General features: G+C 43.1%; 1 protein-coding gene and 1 pseudogene across 5 annotated transcripts; one reads left to right on the top strand and one right to left on the bottom strand.

Moving 5' to 3' along the window:
* The first annotated feature begins 138 nt into the window (after positions 1-138).
* LOC121325739 (RING finger protein 122-like) lies at positions 139-7,746 on the top strand. Of its 5 annotated transcripts, XM_041268661.1 has the most exons (7): positions 139-285; positions 978-1,156; positions 4,489-4,633; positions 4,774-4,816; positions 5,176-5,217; positions 6,565-6,647; positions 7,120-7,746. In XM_041268661.1, the coding sequence occupies exons 2-7, from the start codon at positions 1,132-1,134 to the stop codon at positions 7,235-7,237; spliced, it is 456 nt and encodes a 151-aa protein (XP_041124595.1). In that variant the 5' UTR covers positions 139-285; positions 978-1,131; the 3' UTR covers positions 7,238-7,746. The 5 variants fall into 5 exon arrangements, with proteins under 5 accessions (XP_041124595.1, XP_041124594.1, XP_041124596.1 ...); XM_041268660.1 differs by having other exon boundaries at positions 139-1,156; XM_041268662.1 differs by lacking the exon at positions 978-1,156 and having other exon boundaries at positions 141-285.
* A 465-nt stretch (positions 7,747-8,211) lies between these two features.
* LOC121325860 lies at positions 8,212-26,083 on the bottom strand (annotated as a pseudogene).
* Between the last annotated feature and the right edge of the window lie 41 nt (positions 26,084-26,124).

Raw genomic sequence — 26,124 nt, forward strand, 5'->3', positions numbered from 1 at the left:
CATTTCCTCAACGCACACAAACAGGCTGACACACAGACACACACATTCCCAGATTTCACTTGGCAAGGGTCAGCCTGCCTTCTGTCAGTCTATAATAGTTTACAGCTGGGAGAGGAAGGGAAGGGAGGGGGGGAGCGAGAGAGAGAGAGGAGAGAGAAGGGGGGTCTGATGCAGACATCACATCACATGAGCAGGGAACTGTTTACAAACTGAACGGGAGCAGTCGCATCACCACAGCCATGGAGGATCGGGAATAAAGAAAAGGAAACTTGCATCTTGTAGGAGGTTGGTAGATCTTATCAGTTTACTGGAATAATAACAAGACGCCGATAATTAGAATTATTCTTATTGAAGGAAAGCACAGCTTGAAATCCTTTTTTTCCCATTGTGTGGCAGGAATCCTTTGTTTTCATTTTTAAATAGCAAGTTCTGAAAGCAAGACAGATCCACTTGAGCCTCAGGTGCTAATGGCCAAAGAAAGTCGACGTCACTGATCATATTATAGACATGCTTGTTGTGCATTAAAAACAGACAGTGTTGGCAGAGAGGCATGCAGCTGCTGTTGTCTGGGGTTCTGTCCTAAAATAATGCGACTTGCACTGAAGAGCAAACCCTGTTGTATGCTCATCTCAAAACTGCAGCATACCTCGAGAAGCTGGACCTAACTGTTGGACTTGTGTTTTGATTCAAGTAAGCCACTTGAAAGCACTGGGTGAGGTTTCTGAGGCTGTCAACACAAGAATAATTGGAAAACGTGTTGTAATAGACTAACCTTAGGAACATTTCAGAGCTGAGAAAAAGACATTGCGAAGGGTTTGAATTGGAATCTGCTGGCTTTCCCTGGAATCAGTAGCTCTGCTCCTGGAAGAAAAACAAAACAATAGCTTGTGGGAATGCAGTGCAGTTTATATCCTGATATCTTATATATTTGTGCATGCTTGTGGAATCAGCACTGATTTGTTTCCTCTTCAAACCAGTAAGAATCGGACATCAAGCCCATCCTCTCAATCCATCATAGCAAAGTTCTCCCCATACATGCTGACTGGGTAGACTGGCAGTTCTCTGTGACAGGGTGGCAGACTGCTTTTGGCTGTTTTGCTGGATTGCTGTAGCCGCTGGGAGTCGTATTTCATGCACCCATTCCAGTGGTGTAAGGGTGAGTATAAATAAAAAGCCAGCTGGTGCTCCTCAGTGTTCTGTTCTGCTATTCCTTACACAAGAAGACACTCAGACATCTCCCACTGCAGGCTAGGCTCCTGCGATCTCATCGAACTCATCTGGGGCTGGAAGTGATCATGTGTGTCCTGCAGGCATATAATGCAAATAATGGGTTTTTATCTGGCCTGAAATATTTACTGATCTTAAATTCTTTTCAATACTGAGTGTTTTATGAACGCCCACATTCTATCCACAGATCCATAACAGCTGCAGTGTCTGGCATACTCTGTGTACCTCCTCTGCTAATGCATTGTCCTTCTTCTTCCGCCCAGCTCCCCCTGTAGGTGTGAGATGGTAATGCAATATCCAAGCAGAATAAATTCTCTTTGTATCGAAGGTTGGGGGCAATGTTTTGGGGGGGTATTGGGAGACTCTGTAACTAAGCGGTGTGTCCCCACAGATATCACTAAAAGTCTCACTACACTAACACATTTCTTTTCACAATGGGACATAATCATTATCAGGTCCACTGTGCTTTAAGCCCCTGTGTTGCCATTGCTTTTAACCCTGTTAGTCTGGTAATGGTTCTGCTAAGGGTAATAAATTGGATCCCAATAGACTATACACTTGAAGACATCACTTTTTCCAAGAAAACATAACATTGGTAAACAACTATTTACTGTATTGCCTCTACCACTGTTACATAAAGAGGTTATTTAAAGTCAGTTAAAATGTCGAGCTATATCAGACTTTAAGATTCATTCTTTACTGAGTGAGAATGCTCAGCTGACCACTCTACAGTTCACTCAAAGCCTGTGTTCCACCGTGACAGACATATGAATATATAGATTAATCTACAGAAATTACAGCACAGTAACAGGTGTGTACCAGCATGGAAAAGCGGGCTGCTCTTTAGTGTTGCTCTTTTCAAAATGAATGAAATGCATTACAGGTGAAGAGTCAAGCTGTCCAACGATCTGGAGATATTTGGAAATGGCTTTGAAGCTAATAAAAGGCATGGAAATTGGATTCACGCCTTTATGAAAACGATGCCCTTACTGTCTGTCACTTACTGAAACACCCAGAATACGAGACACCCCAGCCCTGAAACTGCATACAGTACAGACAGGAGAGAGGGCACATGATTCCACTGTAGAGAGCATGGCATTGTTCAACTCACAAAAAGGAGAATCAGGGCCAGGCTTTTGCAGCCTATTCTTTACCATTATGATTGAACCCTACTGCTGGGTCACCTGATGCGAGCAGCAGGGTAGGACACTGACATCGGGACCACTTCCACCAGCACAAGAATACACCCCCAACCTGCTGGATTTCACCATGGCTCGGCTGTGCCCCTAAGAACCCACAGACTCACCCACCTCCAGCCATGGGTCCTGATGTCCTTCACCATGCCTGGCTTTTATCCTCTGCAGTGTGTCAGTAGGTCTGGGTTTTATCCTCTGCAGTGTGTGAGTGGGTCTGGGTTTTATCCTCTGCAGTATGTGAGTGGGTCTGGGTTTTATCCTCTGCAGTGTGTGAGTGGGTCTGGGTTTTATCCTCTGCAGTGTGTCAGTAGGTCTGGGTTTTATCCTCTGCAGTGTGTGAGTGGACCTGGTTTTATCCTCTGCAGTGTGTCAGTAGGTCTGGGTTTTATCCTCTGCAGTGTGTCAGTGGGTCTGGGTTTTATCCTCTGCAGTGTGTGAGTGGGTCTGGGTTTTATCCTCTGCAGTGTGTGAGTGGGTCTGGGTTTTATCCTCTGCAGTGTGTCAGTGGGTCTGAGTTTTATCCTCTGCAATGTGTCAGTGGGTCTGGGTTTTATCCTCTGCAGTGTGTCAGTAGGTCTGGGTTTTATCCTCTGCAGTGTGTCAGTAGGTCTGTGTTTTCTCCTCTGCAGTGTGTCACTGGGTCTGTGTTTTATCCTTTGCAGTGTGTGTCAGTGGGTCTGGGTTTTATCCCCTGTTTTGTGTGAGCATGTATCTCATTGGGGGGGGGGGGGGGGGGGGGTGGACGAACAAACGTAAAACAGGTTTGAGTGAAGTGTTATATTTCTATGATTTTAAGGTAATTATAATGTTTTAAAGGTTCATCAAGGTAAAAACATAGCAAGTATATGAATTACTTAGATAGAGTATGGGGAAGCAGTACAATGCATGCTAAATGCATACTGGCAGTATGAGCATGGTCACAATGGGTCACTGAAAATGGTCCATTTATAAGGTTGATCACAGGTTTTAAGATGGGGTAAAAATAGTAGACAAAGGATTCTGTGAAATTCTTCAATTGACCATTTTCAATAGTGGAATTCTAGATAGATAGACAGACAGACAGACAGACAGATAGATAGAGTCTGGACATGGGTTTTTAAAAGCCAGTTGTGTAAACACTATTAATCCACTAATACAGTAAATGGAAATGTTCCCATCATTAATGATTTCTTCAGTTGCAAGAATTTCCAGCAGGGTACTCACTCTCCACATATGAATCAATGCCTGGCTATATAATTATTCCTCCCCTGCCCAGCAGTGCCTTACCTGAGGTGATGGATGGAAGCTGATCTAGAGGCAGGTGTATCCGGAGCCTCATTACTCACATGCGTGTGTGTATCAGAGAGAGAGAGAGAGAGAGAGAGAGAGAGAGAGAGAGAGAGAGAGAGAGAGAGAGAGAGAGAGGCTTTTTGCGGTGCAGTGCTTGGTGAATGATTGCTGACTGGGTAATGTGCCACACAGTTTGGCAGTGCTTATTTGGCTTGATTGCATTACAGCAATTCAAATATACTACAACACCGGAGACCTAGGAAAAGATTGGCATGGAAATGACAGGAATGTCAAAGATTTAAAAAAAACACTACACAATAAACAAACAACAAAACTCAACAAAATTCAAACCTTCACTGGTAACTTCTTCACAGATGAAATGGATGAGATACATTGCAGCTCTGGAATACCAAGTGGAATTACAAGACAGTATCTATCAAACAACAACCAGTACATAGGTACTTACCAGACTGCTCAGTAATGAGCAATATATATTGCTTTTATATGGAATCTGCATTTTTATATATATATATATATATATATATATATATATATATATATATATATATAGTATTATTTTCCTTTTTTGTTACAGCTTTGCTTTTTTTCTATCATCTGAAAAGCAATATTTAATTCAGTAGCAACTTCCATTTTTAGATATACCTTCATCTACCGTAACAGTAACGAAAATTCTTCTGGGCATTCCCTAGCTCTTGCAGGTGATAAAATGAAGCCTATGGTTTTCATGGATTATCTCATTTTCTCATTCACACTTGATGCTGCTGTGTATTTGCAGGATGTTTGTGTGGACTAGGGTTTCAGCATTCTGACGAGTCCTGTAAGATGTCTTCTGACCTCCCATTAAACATGTACGTCATTATCCTGGGCATCGGGCTCTTCATCTTCATGCTGAGCATGATACTCTGCTGCTATCTGTTCAGGTAATGTGTGATATTTAACACAGGGGTTAGATACAGTACATTCTTATGGAGTATGTTTAGGTGAGGCTCTCTGTTGTTGAAGCTGTATTTACTTTTAACCACACTGGTACAGCCTAAAGCAATGTACTCTGTTTCCACAGGTTAAGACGGCAGGGAAGAAGAGAACAGTATGGATATAATGAGGTACAATAACCTGAATGTTTTGAGTATGGACCTTGCTCAATCGCAGGGAAGAGAATTAAACATGAATGTTGACACATTTCCAGAAGAAGCAAAAAATATGCTTGAAGTACAAGACTAAATGCAGGGCCACGTAGCGTTGCAAGATTTTTAAAACTATTTTCTAATGAAAAAAGATGTAAAATTTGTATCGAGTATTTCATTACACAGTTAAAAATCAACTGGCTTATTTGAAAATTATAAAACTGGTCTTAGAAATCTTCTGAAGTGTGATTTTGTTATATGACACATTTAATTCTGTTCTTGCTGGCTTCCAACAGATGCTCTTTTGAATGTCTGTGTTCGTTTTGTATGCCTTTTAGGTGGTGCTGAAGGGTGCAGGAAAGAAGCTTAGTCTCCTGGGGGTAAGCATGCTCCACTATCATGTGCATCTGTCAGATAAACCAGCACCACTCAACAATTACAACTGCTAATTTGTGTGAAAGCCATGACAATAGCCATTACTATCCCTCGCATGGGAAGTCACACTTCATACATGACAATAGCCATTACCATTCCCCTGCATGGGACATCACACTTCACACATGACAATAGCCATTACTATCCCTCGCATGGGAAGACACACTTCATACATGACAATAGCCATTACCATTCCCCTGCATGGGACATCACACTTCACACATGACAATAGCCATTACTATCCCTCGCATGGGACATCACACTTCACACATGACAATAGCCATTACTATCCCTCGCATGGGAAGTCACACTTCACACATGACAATAGCCATTACTATCCCTCGCATGGGACATCACACTTCACACATGACAAAAGCCATTACCATTCCCCTGCATGGGACATCACACTTCACACATGACAATAGCCATTACTATCCCTCGCATGGGAAGTCACACTTCACACATGACAAAAGCCATTACCATTCCCCTGCATGGGACATCACACTTCACACATGACAATAGCCATTACTATCCCTCGCATGGGACATCACAATTCACACATGACAAAAGCCATTACCATTCCCCTGCATGGGACATCACACTTCACACATGACAATAGCCATTACTATCCCTCGCATGGGAAGTCACACTTCATACATGACAATAGCCATTACTATCCCTCGCATGGGATGTCACACTTCATACATGACAATAGCCATTACTATCCCTCGCATGGGAAGTCACACTTCATACATGACAATAGCCATTACTATCCCTCGCATGGGAAGTCACACTTCATACATGACAATAGCTATTATCATCCCCTGCATGGGATGTCACACTTCATACATGACAATAGCCATTATCATCCCCCGATTGGGATGTCACACTTCACACGTTAGCATCTCTGGAGTACCACCAGTCCAATTGTCATTTAACCTGGTATTAACATTATTAAGAATTCCTTTTTGAGAATAGCTGATTCTGGAGATATACCGAGGTATCCGTCTATCACATTTCTATTTTATTCATAGATTTGAAGAGCTACATGTTCAATTATCATACAACTTTGTAGTAACAATATGAGGCTTTATTGAGAATATTAGATTCTGTTAATACCTGGATACATGGAATACACTCAGGATTTATCCACAGGCTCCACTGACTTTCCATTACCTGCAAAAAACAGTAGCAACTATTCCCACACCTGTTAATCAAAAATACTTGAATGATTCCTTAGACTAATAATTCAGTGCAATAAAACCCTTGTGTGTGCATGTTCCTCTTCACAGCAGACGTGTGCCGTGTGTTTGGAAGAGTTCAAAGCCAAGGACGAGCTCGGGGTGTGCCCTTGTTCTCACGCATTTCACAAAAAGTGAGTTTAGCTGTGAATTACAAAATAGTTCATTCTGTCACGAAACACCCTGCTTCAAGGGCAGGTGCTTATGAAAAATGAATGAGAGTGCCTTCAAACAAAAAGGCATTTCAAGGAACAAAAGCATCCCCAGCGGCTCACTCTAACGTGAACGCTATTGCAGTATGCATACTAAAATAGTAAACAGTGGTCAAATTGTAAATGGATTCTAAAATGGGAGACGTTGACAGTGCAATAGCAGAGGATTTACTTACACTGAGAGATAGACGCCTGCAAATTGATTTTTGTAATGTATTTATAAAGAAAACCAAGCAATTACTGGAGCCATGTAGATTGTTCCAGTTCTGCATTTGGCAGATGTTACATGGCAGTAATGTGAATTTTGTTGTAGCATTTGTGTGTGATTGTGCAACGCAGCTCTCAATGCAGCACACGCATGGCAGCTGATTAACCTCCCCCAATCCCACTGCAGATGCCTGGTGAAGTGGCTGGAGATACGCAGCGTATGCCCGATGTGCAACAAGCTCATCTGCAGGCTGGCAGACACGCGCCAGGGAGCTGAAGCGCCACAGAACCAACAGGAAGTGTAAGGAGGAGGAAAGAGGGAGGCATGCAGGCTGCTGTGAATGGAGCCAGCTGTCTCCATGGTGATGTGTCCCTTGGCAAAGCAGGCAGTGCTACTGCCATTCCAAACAAAACCAGATACAAACAACTGGAGAGGGAAGCTGTGTTATATGCAACCACCTGCCTTGCAGAGATATAACAACAGGGAGCTGTGTGTGTAAGGACCGTGCAACCGAGTCTTCTGCTTTGAAACAAGAGCCGATTGGCTGGGAAGAGCCGCTTTTTACCCTCTCCTCTCAGACAGATCACAGATCAGGGTGATTTTTCAAGAGACACATTCACCTTTAATACATACTTTTTGGAGTTGCTTTTGTTAATAGAAAGAAAAAAATAATGGTGTGCTGACTAGCAACTGGTTTTTGGAAGCCATATTGCTACTAATGAATTGCCAATGGACTGGGAACAAATTAAAGTAGTGTTTCTAATTATTATTATTATTTTCTTATACGTTATTCAAATAAAAACTGCTCCAATGTTTCGGCTGTATACATGAAACTTTTTTTTTTCTTTTTGAAACAGTCCCATTAGCATCCCGATCTCAGCCCCAGAGTGTGACTGTCATTTGGTGACGCAGCAAATAATGACATTTGCAGATTTTGTTAAATCTCAGTTGTCCGTGCTGAGAGAAAATTTGCCTCAATAAAAATTTGTTTTGGTGTGCAAGACACATCACGACAGAAGGATAATTTGACATCCCAGACCAAACAAGTCAAACTATTCCCCGAGCAGCTGAACTTGCAATTAGAACAGACAGACAGGAAGGACCCTTCAGACACAAATAAAGTTTTTTAGTATTCTTAGTAGAAAAAATAGCAACAGTTACAGACAAATGGGGGGGGGGGGGGGGTTCAAATACATTTAATTCTCTTTTATAAGAGGTGGTAAAAATTACCAAAGTTAGATGAGAAAATGACATCTTAAAAGTTCTTTCATTTAAATAGCAGTACATACAGAACTGTGAGGGTTAAGCCAAGTGATTTCATCCTGAGAACAGGAAACACGGACAGGAGACGAGGATGGTTTAATTCCTCATCCCCCTAAAGGTGATAAGGAAAGACCTATAATCCAGGATGGGTGTGAATCTGTAGCAGTCAAGGCTGTGCTGGCTGATGTTTTCAGGAAGGTTTGTACTGGCTGCAATTTCTCTGGGGTGAGCAATCCGGAGGTTGCGGTCAGCTCTCCGCGCTGGAGCCCTTGGCCTCCACATACTCCATGGCCTTGTCCTTCACCACCCGCACACTCTCAGCAGAGCCGTGCTTCTTCTCGTACTCCAGGTAGCGCTTGAAGAAGAACTTGATTCTCTTTGCGGCCAGGCTCAGGTGGATCACTCGTTCCAAAATGTTCCTGCGACACAAATGTACCTCTAAGCATGGCCGATTACACTCATTTACTTATGCCAAGGAGTGTAAGGACTGGGACAGCCAGGGCTGCTTTGGGCTGAGCCCAATAATGGAACATGGCCATTTTAAACATTTTGCATGATGGATCTTTTATTATGAATCTTACTATGCATGTCAATTCGATGCAGTTTTAGAAAGCCTAGGATCTCTACTGTGAAGGAACACGACCACTCACCGGACTTCCTTCTGACTGCCATATTTGATCATCATGTCGATGCAGACCGACCACAGGTCTGTGCGTCCGGGGTAGTTACCCAGCGTGCTCTCAAACATGGACTTGGCCAGTTCCGCGTCCCCAAACCGGAACTCGAGCTGTACGAACTTCACGATTAGGTCAACATCTTAAACACGAAGAAAAGGAAAAGCATGGCTTAAAATTTCACACCACCATATTAAAACTAGCTGAGCACAAAGAGTTTCCAACACATCCATTGTAGCCAATGATTCCACTCTATCTAGTAATGTTTAATACAAGGAGTGTGATGACTTGCAATTCCAAGTGTCTGTCTTGGAAGAAATTCATTCAGAAACCTTATAATGATTAACCTGGACTTGAATCAAACCACTGAGACAGAGAAGGTTCAGCCCACACTGTGGTTCAGTGGTCCTTCAGTACTCACGCTCTTTGTCTGGCAGGCATTTGAGCGCCCTCTGCAGGAGTCTATGGGTCTCATCCGTGCAGCCCTGTCTCAAGTAGAAAGTGGCGCAGCTCAGCCAGACTGATCTCTCCTGGCGAAATCTCCTCAGCATGGTGTTGTACAATGAGAGGCTCGCAGTGCTGCACCGCTCTCTCAAACACCTTGTTCAGGCTTTCCTCAGTCCCATACATGTTCTCCAGATTCAGAAGGGCCACCCACACGTTCAGCTTCTCCTGCTCCTCACTGTAGAGACATGGGGGCAGATCAGACAAGTGCACCTTCACTAGCAAGGAGCCATTCCAGAAGAAACTGGCTAATCACTCCCTTTTACAACACCTTGTCATTTATTGAATGCCATTTTTTTCTACCACCAGGGTTGTTTTATACAGAGGTCCGTCATTAACCTGAATTGCAATGTAAAACAGAATATTGGACATGTATTGTAATATATAAAAAAATAAATCCTCCCATTTAGAGTGGAGTTTCAGACACAGTAGGCATGACTGCAGATCTGACTACAGATGTAAATTTAGACAGGCTAATGGATTAAAACCACAACATTTAAGAGGAATATTGTCTGTGTGGTTTTCCCTCTCACCGGAAGGAGATGGTCTTGAGGGCTCTCTGCCACGGCGCAGGCCTGCTCGATCTCAGTGGAGTGGAGGTGGAAGGCCATGTACTGCAGCCAGACGATGGAGCTGTCTGGGGAGCCCAGCACCAGCCAGTTGAAGTCATTGGCGGTCTGTGGCTGCCTCCCAGGGTCCATCAGCTCACCCTCCACCTTCGACAGCTCCTTCTCCTGCCGCTGCTTCTCCACATTCTTCTCCCGCTTGCTCTTTTTCTGGGGCTGACACGCACAAGAGATAGATACTGTCTTTGAAGGGGGGGATGATTACAATTTTTTCAGTAGTAAAGCTGCCACATGTGGCAATTTGATCTAAAACTGTAGCAGTGCACACTAAATAAAAAAAAAAAAAAAACAACTAAATTTTCCTTTTATACAATATTAGTTCTTCTAGCCTCATGTGATTTTGTATCTGGCGGTCCTTACCTTCACCTCCTCCTCCTCATCCTCTTCACTGTCTGAGGCGGGTGCCCCTAGCCCCGTCCCGACTGGCTGCAGAGAACTCAATGTAACGTCCCAGGAGAACCCTGCAGAGACCTGGAGCCAGGGCGGGGCTTCACTCTTACTGTGCACGGACAACTTCTTCTGCTGCAGGGGAACAGAAACACCGATTCACAAAACACACTCCTTCCAGCAGTGTGACATTCAGCCCACCCACACCCCCTTACCTTTTGCAGTTCTTCCTCTTCCCGGAAATAAACGTCAACTCCACTGTCGTTGTCCTCAGATTTCTTTCGACTCTGTCACCTTCTTATTCTCTACTACAGCCTCCTAGAGGGAAATGCAAGCACCAAGATGAGGTTTAGAACTGTACTTAACAGATAAACTGCCTTTTCACAAAGATTTGTGACTCAATCTGCTTGTGTTGGTGATTCTTAACTTTCGTATTCTTGTTATCATGTAACTAAAACCAGATATCGACCTACAGCCCTTTTGAAAGAGCATTTCCCATCAATTACTGCAAGTAGCTGAAAGGTAGCGGTCTTCACCAGGGTTTGCTATTGCTTAAAGATGCAACTTCAGCTGCAGTTAGGGATACCCATGCCCCCACTAATGAGGCTCCTTCCAGCTCTTCAATAAATCCATTACATGCAACTGAAAGCAGACTGCTTTATTAACATACTGCAGTGGATCATGACCAGTATCATGGTATAGATAATGCTGCCTCATCACGTGCCGACTTTAATTCCTGATTCAGAGAAGAATGTGTTAAATACAAAGCTGAAAGCCGGCCTTTACCTGCTCGCTCTCAGAGGCCCCCCTCTTTCGTTTCTGCTGCATTTTCTTGAACCCCTGCCGCTTCTCCTTCTGTTCTCCCTTTTCTCTGGAAGGAAGCCGAAGAGACTCTGGGAGAACATCCGGTTCCCCAGTGTCCTCTGGGAGCAGAGACAATTCCACATGATTCTGTTTTTTATCCACACTGCAAAAGGACACATAGTACCCCTTAGTACCAGACATGGCAGTGGGAATCAAAACACAACCCCTTTTTTGGAAATTGATAGACCCTTTTGTGGAATGAACGCACTTGTAATTCCTTTGCTTACCTCAGAACTTTGCAGGTGAGCAGTTTGCTGAGTGGAATGTTTTTCACGTAGACACTGTGACCAGTCACAAAGTAGTTTGTGACGTGCTGATACTGAGATCGACCAGTGATCGTCCGGGACAGGCTGGAATAGAGCAGAGAAGGCGGGTTCATGATCTCGTTCTTCATCAAGGATGAGACTCGCAGCTAGACCAAGGTGCTCTCAGCAGGTACAAGAGGAAGATGTTTCACATTTTTGTGGAATTCCATAGAACACTACCAACAAAGAAACTTAGCGAAAAGAGTGGGAGGAGATATTACCCAATAAAGACTCCAGCGTCTCCTACAGATTTGACATAGCCTCGTACAATCTGCCCTTTCTTTAGATCTTCGATGGAGAGAATTTCTGGGTCACTCCCTTTGAGATTGCTTACTGGGTTTGTCCTGCAGGGCAATAGGTATACAGATTAAACACAACGGAGAGGCCTAAAACACAAGACTTCAATGGTCTTCATGTTTTATTTTCGTCTTACCTGGACTGCCTGAGAGACACATGGATTTTCTCATCTTCCCGTGCGAGGACACAACACCTGTAGGAACAGAGAAGTTGTTTGTTATACAGCTGTAGGCTTTTCTATATTTCAATGAAGGACTGTTGCCAGCTGAATGGCTAAAAGCTGGTTAGCAGTCCATAGTAACTCCTCACCATAAGCTGGAGAAAATGTTACTTTACAGAAACCCCCATGATATCAGGCACCCCATCATGGTGTATAAATGGTAGATTAGACATGGCCATTGGAAGTTGACTTTAAATGAACAAGTTTTCCATTAAGAATAGAGTCCTAAACTAACCTGACGGTCTGGCCAACATGGAACTGTTCTAGCGGAGATACCGTGTATGTGTCACTGAGATCCAGGATTCCAGCTCGACCACTCTGCCGGAACGGCAAGGAGACAACAAGGCCGATATGTGGAGTGATCTTTGTAACCGTCCCCAGAGTCAGACAGCCTTCTCCCAAGGAGTGCACTCCTGAAACACAAGAACCGGAGGGATACAGAGATGAGGAATAAAACAGTTCACTGTGAAGCACACACAGAATGAAAGCGGTAAGCAGACACCATGCGCACCTGACAGGGAGAGGCAAAGCCAGGTCTCAGAGGAGTTGGTGCAGACGACCAGGGCATTCAGTGCCTGTCCAGGTTTAAACAGCTTCTCTGGGCGTTTCAAATCCTACAAGTACACATTTAAAAAGGATCAGCGACATACGAAGAAAGGAATTTATCTATAGAGCCAGAGAGGTGCTTTAACCCTCTTCTCATCTGTTCAACCGTGGCAGGGCTTTCAATACAAATGGTTTTATGTTTAAGAACATTGTTGAAACATGTGCATTAGGAAAAGGCTCTCATCACTTCCTTCAAGACTCCACAGTTGTGTCTGAGGCAAGTCAAAAGGTGAGCCAGGCAGAATGGGACCCCCTTCACGTGCGTGCTGAAAGACAAAACTGCTCAGCACAGTCCCTGTGTGGTGTCATTCTTCAATAACCTTTATTCATCGGAGCAACAGATTCTCAAACTGGGAGTGGTGTTTTTAATAAGCCACTTAAAACTGTGCCCCTTTGTTCAGATTACCATCATGTCTGAACAGGTTTTGCCAGCAGGTGTTTTCCATGCCTACCTTGGGTTTACAGGTCATTGCCAGCAGCTCTACTGCCCCACGCACATCATGGGTCACCTCCACCTCCAGACACTTCTTGAGGTTGTTGAACTACACCGAGGGAGGAGAGAGCCATCATTAACTTCAGTAACTCACCAATACATTTAAACTTTTAATTAGAGTGCTCACGAAGACAAAGAGAATTTCAGTCTGCAAGACTGCTCGGTTTCTGTCCCCATAATTCACTTTTTTCAATGTTGCGGGAGGGAGCATGGTCTGGATAGACTAGGATGCTCAGAAGAGGTTTGCTCTTTCTCCTGGCGAATGCTCCCACACACAGCCTCTCCACACCTACCTTCGACACGAAGCAGGTCACACCCTGGCCGGGCTGGTAGCTCTTCAGCTTCTCAGACAACGGCTGGTCCTTCAGCTCCTTGCTCCAATCTCCCTTCAGCTTGCTGCCACAACAGACAAGAAGCTCAATGAATGGACACAAGGACTTGTACTGCACAGTTAGCAACCCAGTTAGCGGTAGGGAGCATAGCAGCTTAACAGAACCGCACTGCTAAGAATCTTTTTTATATATGGTTTAAAAAAATAAAATAAACACACACATTACAGATCTGTCCAGCCAAACATGCTCCCCATAACTAAGCCTATGCATGCATTTTGATTTGAAAGAAAACCACAAAATAAGGGGGGGGGATCTTACCTTGGCTGAACCGTTAGTTCCGGTATTGTGAAAGTAAAGTGTGATTGGGTGACTGGCAAAAACCTACAAGGAATAAAATGATTTCAACTGCATGTCTAAAAAGAAGCAACTGAGCCTTTGGCATCCGATACTCCAGTCCTGCTGGAGTTACTGTCAGTCACTATCATTTAATATAAAATCAGCTTACTTACAGACCACTCCCTCAAATGGTATGACATACTGGGGCCCACTGTGGGCAAACTGCCTGGGTAATACATTTACTTTGGAACTGTCAGTTTCCCTGTAATTTTCCCCATATGGGAAAATATAGGCTACAGTGCGAAAACAAATTTGAAATCTGTGATCCAATTCACATTACCTGTTATAATGACAGTTACACAATTCACTTCTTTACCAAACTTACTTATGACTCTTAGCCTCTCTTCCTCCAATTACTCTGGCTGTGATTTTCATCCCCATTTTCAGGGAGGATGTGGGGAAGCTGAAGGGCTTCACAGTTTCCAATATCTCAGAGGCATGGATGCTCCCTGTAACACCCCTCTCCAAAGCCTGGAGCACACAGGTGGGACGGATGGATTTCACAGTCCCGCTCACTGTATCACCCAGACAGCAGGAGTGCTGGATGCCTCCAGGCACCTCCTCTTTGCTTTCCAAGTGTTTCTGTTTCCGCTTGGCTTTCCCAGGACCCCGAACCATTAACGGTAGCCCTCCCGACAGCCTCACAGCTGGGCTCCCTCACAGAGACCACCAGGGTCTGTCCAACAGTCAATCTCTCAGACTCAAACCAGAAGGTGTCGTTCAGATGGGCTGCCACAGGAACTACGGCCAGCTGACCAGTCTCGGCTAACGATGCAATGGCAAAGTCCGTCTCCACATGCTGGACTGTGGCCGAATGTGTTGTATTCTCCTTCAGCTGAAAAAGAAAGCAAGGACCCTGCTTAAAAAGGGGGATTTGCAGCCTCGACCCCTTCAAAAACCAGAAGCCAAACCCTGAAGCACCAATCACAGATTAAAAGTGCCTTCATTCTCTGTACATGCTGCCTCTTAATGCAGCATTGCTTACATTCATTTTATATTAATTGTGTGTTTCTGTGATATAGCATGTGTTATGTTGCTGTCAAATCAAGAGCTGGCGATTGTCACTCCTGGATTAATGTTTGTACTGGTAGCTCTCTGGTGTTGCACAATCCCAACCCCAATCTCATCTGCTTGATTTTACTGTTGACCAGCTCTGTTCTAAGAGAGAGGTGGACCTGGGAGGTCAGATGATTAACATGCAGGATGATCGCAGTGACATTCTGTCCCGGGTCAACACTCACTCCTGAGCATTTCAATAAAAACTAAAATCTAAAAGTTAAAACAATAAGATAGATGTCCTGAATACTGAAGTCTCCACTGTAATCCCAATATTTCAAGAACAGGAGTTTATGTAACTTGGCTTATCGTGAATAAAATGAATTACTGGGACAGAGACTAAAACATCCACAGTATACCAGTCAGGTGATGCTTTGTGGCCGACGCTGTTGCTCCAGCAACCTGGTCAGCTTTAAAGTAAGCTGTCCCATCATCCTTCACTTCTTCTACAACCAGTTTTAACTTCTGCCCCAACAACAACTTGGAGAGGTTCTGCGCCACTTCAAAATCACCTGGAAACAGACAGAAAAAGAGAAAGGCTTTATATTTGTTTAACACCAAAAACCATAAAAATTCACTGCACACTAACATGTGGGTGCTATTGCTACAAGGCAGTACAAGTCTGTGCAGTCAGCTGCAGCTCCTCATCTCTGCTGGTCATCATGCTGCACACATCCCTCCTTTCTACCAGGCACTGTGTGAGCAGCTCCAGGCTCTCCTGCCCCCACTCCTCTCCTGAGCTGCACTCCGACACCTTCAAGCTCAGCAGGAACCGCCGCTTCCCCTCGTCCAGGTTGGTCACCTTGGCCAGCACTGTCTGCCCTACCTGGAAATGGTCGCTCGTGTTCGTCACAAACTTGTCGCACATGGCCTGGGGAAGAACATTAAAAAACAAAAATACAAGGTGGTCATAATCCAATACTGTCCGACCGCAGTGAAAATAGTGAGGGACCCAATTCCGATGTTGGGAACTCAGACCTGCAGTGCATCTAGCACTAGTGCCTTGACCTAGACAGCCACTGTAATGCCAGCAACACTAGCTTTACATTGTGTGCTTTACATTCACACTTACAGATTTGGGTGCCAATCCCATCAGTCCATAGGGGAATTCCACAAAGACTCCATACGGCATTATGCTCTTTATGAATCCAGGCAGCATCATTCCAGACTGGACTTCGGAAAAGTCTTTGGCTGGATAACCTTCCTCAACTGCAGCCTTGATAATGGGCTTCTTACAAAGTATCTACACAGGACGTTAAGGACCAAGCACAGTGGTGTACGTTTCAACCCAAAGATCACAACCTCTGCAACACTGCGAGAGGGCAAGACGACAGACACTGGCCACAGAAGGTAAAATAAAAGAGAGAGACAGACTATGCATAGTTTATATTTTAATAAACAGTAAAAATTAGAACCGAAGCTAGAAAGGATACAATGTGCTCCTTGTTTTTGCTCAGGCACATCACGTTGGAGATGATGTCACCCTCTCCAAGTCCCTCCCACAGTTGGACACGTGGTCAGAGAGGTGTGTCATGGGCAGGAAAGCCGACGCCTCCTCTGGAAAAATTGAAACATCCAGTCCATCGATAGTCTTGCGCACAACCATCACCTTTACAATCTGAAGAGAACACAAGTGAAAATGACCAATAGGAGGGAGAGACAAGAACAAACTGAATGGCATGCATTAGGAAAACACTGAACTACTATTGTAAATAAGCATATTTGCCATGTTAATGAAATAGCATGCGCTATAAAACTTTTACAGATGTATTGCACCATCTCAAAATGTCAAGTGTGTTTTACATGGCAAAACAGAACACAATGCAAACAGGCATCCTTAACATAGTTTTTAAAAGGTGTAACAAAACTACTCATTTTGAAAAGGGGTGCAGGGTTTACATTAATGTCACCTACCTTCCCAGTTTCAAAGTGAAATGCATCTTTCCCCTGGGCCTGCTGCACCTTGGCTACTTCTGCAGCAACACTGCCCCCTGTGGCTTTGAAGGACAACAGCAGCTTTTGTTGCTCAGGGTCACTCTTCAGCACTTTCGCTTTGACAACCTGAAAGAAATGCAGTAATGATTTAAAAATGATTCCCCCCCCCAAACATTAGCCTAGAGGGGGTCCTACTTGTATCCACTGTTAAAAACACACAGAGGCTTGGCCTGGGATCAAAGAGCAAGAAAACTGGGATCATCAATGGGGGATGCATCAACAAAATCAGAATTAGCATACATTTACTGAGCACTATATAGCCAGGTTAGCAAATTAGACGGCCAATTATTGTCCATTTAAAAAAATAAAAATAATAAAAATAACATGAATCCTAATAAAATGTACTGTTTCCAGTATGTTAAGACTTTCAGCCAAAAATCTCTGCTCGATCTAGTGAGAGCCTCACCTGCCCACTGTAGAAGATTTTCTCAGGAAACGGTACTGGCTCTGTACTCAGCTCGTGCCAAGGGACCAGTCCAGTGACTTCGCTGAAGAAGCGCACGATGCAGCCGAAGTCCTTAACACACACGATGTAGCCGTGTGCCACCCGGCCTGGCCTGGCATCCTCGTAGCTGCAGATCAGCGGCAGCCTGGACTCCACCAGAGCGTTCTTCCGGGTCAGAATCAGCCTCTGTGTCGGGAATCACAGTCAGAACCTGCCAAGCAAATAGATAGAGATAGAGAGAGATTACAGCAGGTAGAAACACATCTGGATTCCTTCTTTTTAAATTTTTTTTTTTTTTTTTTTTCTTAGAGTGCCCATTTGTTTCTTCCTCCTCACTGCAGTGATTCCCCACAGCTCAGGAGAACTGAAGGTTCTGTTGGTGTCCTCCGATCGCACGACCGAACCCGTTTCCTCTTTTACACCCTGGAACTCAGGAGCTAGGTCAGCGAGCTATCGGCCTCTGGAGAACAAAGGACAGCCCTGAAGGTGTCTGCCTGAACCCCTTTATGAAAAACGCTTTTCTGTTAAATGTACTAAGTGTACAACTTTGCATCTTAAAGAACAATACAGAAGTCTGCATTTCTCTTTATTGGTTCGCATGCGTAGCAGTTACGTGAACCCCTGCAAACAGGGCAACGTGCAACTTCCAGGAACCTACCCGACACTGGATCTCATCCCCTGGGCTGTACTTCTTTTCCGGGTTCTTCAGGAGAATGTCTGCCAGGTGTGTTCGTGGGACCAGGCCGCGGATGTGATCCGTCACCTTCACCTGCATCCCGTAACGCTCCAGGGAAATCTCTTTGCACTAGTCAGGAGATTTGAGTTTCGGATCATGCATTCTTCGAATTAGTATGACCAAACAATTTGCATGCATGTTTTAAATAATGATAATAAAAATAACACATTTATCTCACACACACATGTTGTGCAGCAGTATTTAACAATGATAACATGTAGTGTAAATAGGGCATTAGATGCTTCGAAAATTGTGTTTTTAAAGTTTAAAACACTCATCTACCTCAATGTGCTGTCCAGGTCGAATGTCCTGGTATCTCAAAAAAGGAGCATCAATAACACTCCTGGGGGGAAAAAAAACAAACAGTTTAACACTGACTGTGTCTTGAGTGTTTCTGAGTATAAATAAGAATGCACAATCAGCACACTTACTTCCTTAGACTCACTAGCGCCACTTGATCCATGGGACTGTAATCTAGGATCCGGCACATGTGGCTGGATCCTGATCCCATCTTGTTGGTTTTCAATGGCTCCAGGGCTTCTTTTAGGTGATTTTTCTGAAAGAAATACAGAAGAATAATTTAAACCCCACCAAGACTTTACAGTGTACATGATGTATAATTTGGAATAAGCAAATTGATACAGAGGAACTTGATATTGTATTAAAAACACATTTTCAAAGCATTTCCTCACTTCTTTAACTCCTATTTTTGGAAAGGAGAAAAAAAAATCCTGTTAAATGTTACCAAATGAAATCCAAAAACCTTGAGTGATAACAAGAACCTGAAATATTTAACTTTGCTGTTTGTTTCAAGATTTGTAAAAATAAGAGTTCAACCAATAAACAACCAATAAACTTGACAGGAAGAGTTCAACTAAAAAACAACCAATAAACTTGACAGGAATAAGCTCCCTGAAGGACTATGATAAGCTAGAAAAAAATTAATACAAACTGTAGGCTGGGTGAAAATGCCGTCAAAGAATCACACTTACTCACATGTGCAAAAACCAGCATGCCATCGGGCAGCAGCAGAGTGGAGCCTGCGTCCTGGTGGAAAGCCTCGACTGTACAGCCCTCAACCACCTCCCCGATCCGAGCGCTCATCAGAGGCTCCACCACACCGCTGGGCTGCAGGAAGCAGGGCAGCAGGCTTAACCCCACAGTCCGGGAGGAGGGGTGGACATACAGCACACAGGCTTTCACCTGGAGGGGAGGATCAGATGACGAGTCTCACACACAGATACGCTCCGATCACTCAATGCGATGTTGTTGATTATTTTTCTGCGCAGTTAAACTGGATCTACGTGCAAGCATTGCATTTAGTTGAGCAACCCTGAAAGCATTATGGATTCATGGAATTGAAATGGGAGCACTAACAAGAGTGCACTTATATGCAAATATAAGTGTTATGGTTGGTTTAGTCTACCAGTACTCACTTGGAGTCCTTGCCGGTAGACTTTCTCTTTCTCTAGGTCCATCTGCATGAAGTCTACTGATCCACTAAATGAGGAGAGGAACTCCAGAGTGATCCCATGAGAGGTCAACTTCAAAACAAAGAACCAACAAAACATCAGCCATGCAGAACAGGCGGGGAATAGGGTGAAGAGTTTCTGCCTCTGAATATTCACCAGATGACTGTTTTGTCATCTTTATATATTTATAACAAGCTTGAAAAATGTTAAAACAGACCCAACTAAACAGGTCATTTTCATTCACACAGTGGGGGGAAGTGGGGCTGACCAGTCAGCCGGACAGAAGTAGCCAGGTAATTATATATAAAGTGTTTTATCTTGGAAGAAAAGAACAATGACAGCAGGGATTTTGTCCAGAACAAAAAATATTTTAATTTAATAAAAAGGAAAACAAGAGGGAGTGTGTTACCTTCTTAATCTGAGCCTCCACCAGCAGCCCAGGCAGCAGGTTACTGAGGGTCCAGCCCTGCTCTTTATCTGCAAGGGCCTTGGCAACGGCGTCCGGACTGACAGACAAGCGTACGATGCGGCCCTCGCTCTTCACCTCCTCCACCAGGCAGTTCAGATACCGGCCCACCTGCAGGTCCCCTCCTGGATTCACCAAAACAAGGCAGACACAGCATCACTAACGAGTGCCACAGGCAGGAGAAAAGGCTGCGTCACCTTTTCAAATATGTACAAGTATTCAGGAACCGATTTATATTATCAGCAGTACAATGTCCTTTTACTTCCTGAAAAACATTACAAAATTAAGCTATACATTTCAAGGGGAAGAAAATTAAATTACTTAAAATGCTCCATGCAATTTGATAAACACATTTTTGTATTCAAAACAGGCCAATAGTGCCGAGGAACTGTGCAAGACCCATGTTGATATATTTTATAACATGCATTTGAAAGTGAATTTATTTCCTCAGTACAGTAGGGTGGCCTTCAAGTAGTTCATGTGTTCTTCTATGTTTTTATTCCAGTAAATCACAGTATAATTAAACTTACCCTGCTCTGTTGCCTTGAGGTCAGCTAGGGCTTTCTGTCTGGGTAGAAAAGCCTTCGCTCTGCCAATGCCAATATCGATCAGGAAGCCATGGTCCTCTATACTTGCAACACAGCCAGAAATGTGCTACAGGACAAGAAAATCTTTCAAAAGCATGCAGAAAGTAAAATACACAATGTTCTACAGACAGACCTGGCAGTCTTGTTAAGCTTCCCATGACTTCTACATGTTATCTGCCTGTGGTATTATATCATGTTTCTCTTGTAACCCATTACAGTAAAGCAAGTGTGAACTAGACACCCCTAACTCACCATGCCAGGCTTGAGAGAGGCAGCATTCAGACCCTTGTTGACTTCTCTGGGGTTAATTGACAGCTTGACACTGTGATGGCCTTCTTTGGTCAATCCCAGGGTGGACACAACACACCTAACCACCATGCCAGGGGTATAGAGGTGGGCAAGGGTCAACACGTCCTACACATGCAACAGGAAAGTGGGAGACTGCAATTAAAACCAAGTTTCTCAATGCACATGGTATGAAGTGCCACTACTTTATCTAAAAGCACTGTACTAAGAATTTTAAGAAATCAAGGTGCCACATTTTAGCATTGCAAAAGTTTGACAGAAGATTCACGACTGGTTTCACAGAAGCCTGGTTAGCACTCATCTTGGAATAGCTAAAGCAGTCCCTGATTACTGCTAATCCAAGGCTGTGGAACCAGCGCTCAGAGTTTGGGCAAAGAACTAAGAGATGCTGGGTTTAAAATCCCAGATCAGGTTTCCACACCTGCAAGCAGGCAGTACAGTTGTTTTTTTTTCATTTCCAATCTCAGGCACACAGCACTCACCTCCATGGCCTCCCCAGCATCCAGCTGGTCGTTCAGCAGCTTGGTGTACCCGTCCGAGATGCTGGTCACCTGGACATACCCGGTGAGTCCATTTGGTAAGCCCACCACCAACTCAAAATCTTTCACCTCCTTCACACAGCCCAGGATCAGTGTTCCCACTGTGAGTTTCTGCAGACCAATGCACAGGGAATTAAACAACACTCACTATTTATTATCCTATGATCACGTACATTTTATTCCAGGACATACAGCCGTTTTGAAGAGCGAGCCCCAGCGGGATCAGTTTTGTCACTTGACAACACCATGGCTGTTATTACTGTGGCGGTCCTCCATCTGCAGTGCATGTTCACTGACCTTGAAATGAAGGATTTCCACACTTTTCCCTGTGTTGAGTTTGAGGAGTTCCTCTCTTGTCTTTTGCTTCGTTTCTTTCTTCTCATCCCTTCCTTTATCCGGCTTCCTCCTCTTACTCTGTTCAGGATTGTGGGACTGTAAGAGAGGGAGCAAAAATGCCACACCACCAAACCATCTTTTTTTCTATATTTTGTTGTGAATTTATCTTCATTTCATTATCTTAACATAAACAGGTGTTAACATGCTTTACAATTCTTCCCCAGATGAGACCCCAGCAGAAGAATCCAAACCAGTACCATATACAGTAACACATGCTGAAAGGGACCGCATTATACTGCACTAACATACTGACATTTGTTATACTGTAGTAAGCGTGGCAAATAAAGTTCTAAGAAGAAAATAAACTGAGTAAAAGGCTACACAAACACATGTAATCGGATATTAAACAGGAAAGAAATTAAATTCAAAGAAACCCTTTAGTTATGCAAGTCAGAAACGGGATGGGTCAAAGTGTTATAATGCTACCTTTGCCACAGTATGTTTCCTAACGGGTTCATTACAGGTTGCGTTCAAGGCAGTGTGATCGCCTTTTATAATGTAGTCCAAGCTGAAAGCACAACACTTTGTACATTGGCTTTCGCAGCCACAATACAGAGCCTGCACATCCATGCTAGTTTAATCTGTGGAACTCTCACTGAGGATTCACCTTTGTTTAAAGAGTGAGGGATGTATAGGAAAGACAGGCAGGACAGAAGAGGAGGAGGGGTAGCGCTATACATAAGAAACAGTCTTGAAGCCCAGGTGTTAAACCTGGACAAAGAAAATAAAACCGAATCAATATGGGTCAGAATAACGGACAAAAATTCAAAAGGCATAATAATAGGAGCATGCTATAGACCGCCAGATTCAGACGGTGAGCACAATAATCTGTTATACAATGACATTAGAAATGTGTGTAGCAAAGGAGAAGCCATACTAATGGGGGATTTCAACTTCCCCCAAATAAAATGGGAAAACCCGGTGGGTAGCGCGAAGGATGAAACAGAAATGGTGGAAATGACAAATGACTGCTTCCTAACACAATTTGTGAAGGCACCCACTAGAGGGGAGGCATGCCTTGATTTAGTCTTTTCAAATAACGAAGATAGAATAACTAAAACAGAGGTCAGAGAACCACTGGCAAACTCAGACCACAACATGGTCTCATTTGAAGTGTTTTTTAAATCCCCAAAAGAAATGACTAAAGCTAAGGTTTACAATTTTAGAAAAGCAAACTATGAAGGTATGAAACAGAGCCTAACAGAAGTAGATTGGAGTAAAATAGAGAAAACACCCACAGAAGAAGGATGGTTGTTCTTCAAAAATGTAGTACTAGAGGCACAAAACAATTATATCCCTAAAGTAGACAAATCTAAATGTAAAACTAAATTGCCAAAATGGTTTAATAGATCAATTAAAAAAAATATTCAGCGAAAAAAGGCACTTTACAGAACATTAAAAAAGGACCAAAAAGAAAGTACGCAGAAAGAGTACACAGAACTGCAAACGCAAGTCAAAAAGGAAGTTAGAAAGGCCAAGAGAGAAATAGAAATGAACATTGCTAAGGGAGCTAAAACCAATTCCAAAATGTTTTTCCAATATTACAACAGCAAGAGAACATTCAAAGAGGAGATTAAATGTTTAAGAGATACAAATGGCAAAATCGTAGATGAAGAAAAAAAAAATAGCAAATATGTTAAATGATTACTTTTCACAAGTTTTTACAAAGGAAGATACTGACAACATGCCCCACATGTCATCCAGTTCCTATCCAGTTTTAAATAACTTTAGCATAACTGAGGCAGAAGTGTTAAAGGGACTAGGAGCTCTTAAAATAAACAAATCCCCTGGGCTGGATGAGATCCTCCCAGTAGTACTCAAAGAAATGAAAGAAGTAATTTACAAACCGCTAACCAAGATCATGCAGCAGTCTCTTGACACAGGGGTGGTACCGACAGACTGGAAAATTGCAAACGTAATACCGATCCACAAAAAGGGAAACAAAACTGAACCAGGTAACTACAGACCAGTAAGCCTGACTTCTATTATATGCAAACTTATGGAAACTATAATAAGATCCAAAATGGAAAATTACCTATATGGTAACAGGGTACTGGGAGACAGTCAGCATGGTTTTAGGAAAGGGAGATCGTGCCTAACTAACTTGCTTGATTTTTTTGAGGATGCAACATCGATAATGGATAATTGCAAAGCATATGACATGGTTTATTTAGATTTCCAGAAAGCTTTTGACAAAGTCCCGCACAAAAGATTAATTCTCAAACTGAACGCAGTTGGGATTCAAGGAAACACATGTACATGGATTAGGGAGTGGTTAACATGTAGAAAACAGAAAGTACTGATTAGAGGAAAAACCTCAGAATGGAGTGTGGTAACCAGCGGTGTACCACAGGGATCAGTATTAGGTCCTCTGCTATTCCTAATCTACATTAATGATTTAGATTCTGGTATAGTAAGCAAACTTGTTAAATTTGCAGATGACACAAAAGTAGGAGGGGTGGCAAACACTGTTGCAGCAGCAAAGGTCATTCAAAATGATCTAGACAAGATTCAGAACTGGGCAGACACATGGCAAATGACATTTAACAGAGAAAAGTGTAAGGTACTGCACGCAGGAAATAAAAATGTACATTATAAATATCATATGGGAGATATTGAAATTGGAGAAGGAATCTATGAAAAAGACCTAGGAGTTTTTGTTGACTCAGAAATGTCTTCATCTAGACAATGTGGGGAAGCTATAAAAAAGGCTAACAAGATGCTTGGATACATTGTGAAAAGTGTTGAATTTAAATCAAGGGAAGTAATGTTAAAACTGTACAATGCACTAGTAAGACCTCATCTTGAATATTGTGTTCAGTTCTGGTCACCTCGCTATAAAAAAGATATTGCTGCTCTAGAAAGAGTGCAAAGAAGAGCAACCAGAATTATTCCGGGCTTAAAAGGCATGTCATATGAATTGAATCTGTTCAGTCTTGAACAAAGAAGACTACGTGGCGACCTAATTCATGCATTCAAAATTCTAATTCAAAAGGACCAGGGGTCACAAATGGAGTTTAGAAAAAGGGGCATTCAGAACAGAAAATAGGAGACACTTTTTTACACAGAGAATTGTGAGGGTCTGGAATCAACTCCCCAGTAAGGTTGTTGAAGCTGACACCCTGGGATCCTTCAAGAAGCTGCTTGATGAGATTTTGGGATCAATAAGCTACTAACAACCAAACGAGCAAGATGGGCCGAATGGCCTCCTCTCGTTTGTAAACTTTCTTATGTTCTTATGTTCTTATGTTTGGTTTTTTATTTTTTATTTATTTATTTTTACTCACCTCAAACAAGCTGTCTTGTTCCACAGAGTGTTTTACAGCGTGTCCATCAGCTGGCTTTTTGAATGTCCCTCCCCGTGGAAAGTCTTCCTCAGTCGAGGCCATGTTTCAATGTCTAGCGTAAATAAGAAATGCACAAATAAACTTTGAAAGTGACGGCGGTGTCACTCGAGTCTGAATCCCACCTCTCCCATCTGTACTGTAGAATCCGATATAACACGACTCAAAACATGTATCCTGCAATACCATCATTGCAGAGCTGTGTACATACGATAAAAAATAAAAATAAAAAAAACATAGTTCATTAAGCGTATACGTATTTAGTTTATCTATCTATCTATATCTATATACCTCTACCTCTATCTATCTATCTGTATCTATATCCATCTACCTACCTACCCCTACCCCTCTCCCTCTCCCTCTCCTCTCTCTCTCTCTCTCTCTCTCTCTCTCTCTCTCTCTCTCGTTTTTGACATTTAAAGGGAAGTAACTTCAGTGGCCACTGAAAAATTAAAGACCCTGTACAAAAACTAGAGGGAATTAACATTGATCTTGTAATCAGAGCTGAAAGCAATCGTCGGGGTCTCTGTGCTTTCAAATAATAACAGGCCAGCAGTACCCGTGAAGGCGATACTATCGCAGAATCAGGCTGGAGTTATTTACCTATCTCTTGCAGCTGTATTTTGTTCCAGATTATAAATTCCCCCCAGTCGTGAGATTCACATGTGGCTCGCCATGTCAATGACCCAGGAAACACATCATCGCTGTAAATGGTGGGTTAATTGAACATTATTACTTCCTGTGAGGTCAAAAACAAATCCGCAAATTTTGGTGTGAAAATCTAACCATTAGGACGTTAAGATATATAAGATTGACGGCATCATTCTCCAGTCCTCTTAATATCAGCTAAGGAAGTCCATGCTTACTGTTTCGATTGATACA

The sequence above is a fragment of the Polyodon spathula genome, chromosome 13 (assembly GCF_017654505.1).
Source record: "Polyodon spathula isolate WHYD16114869_AA chromosome 13, ASM1765450v1, whole genome shotgun sequence".
Classification (NCBI taxonomy): domain Eukaryota; kingdom Metazoa; phylum Chordata; class Actinopteri; order Acipenseriformes; family Polyodontidae; genus Polyodon; species Polyodon spathula.

What these genes read in the sequence shown, in the direction of transcription:
- LOC121325739 (XM_041268658.1), top strand. Translation starts at nt 4,072, where the DNA reads ATGGATGAGATACATTGCAGCTCTGGAATACCAAGTGGAATTACAAGA. An exon ending in CTCTGCTGCTATCTGTTCAG is followed by an intron (nt 4,634 to 4,773) that starts GTAATGTGTGAT and finishes CTGTTTCCACAG; the next exon opens with GTTAAGACGGCAGGGAAGAA. An exon ending in AACAGTATGGATATAATGAG is followed by an intron (nt 4,817 to 5,175) that starts GTACAATAACCT and finishes TATGCCTTTTAG; the next exon opens with GTGGTGCTGAAGGGTGCAGG.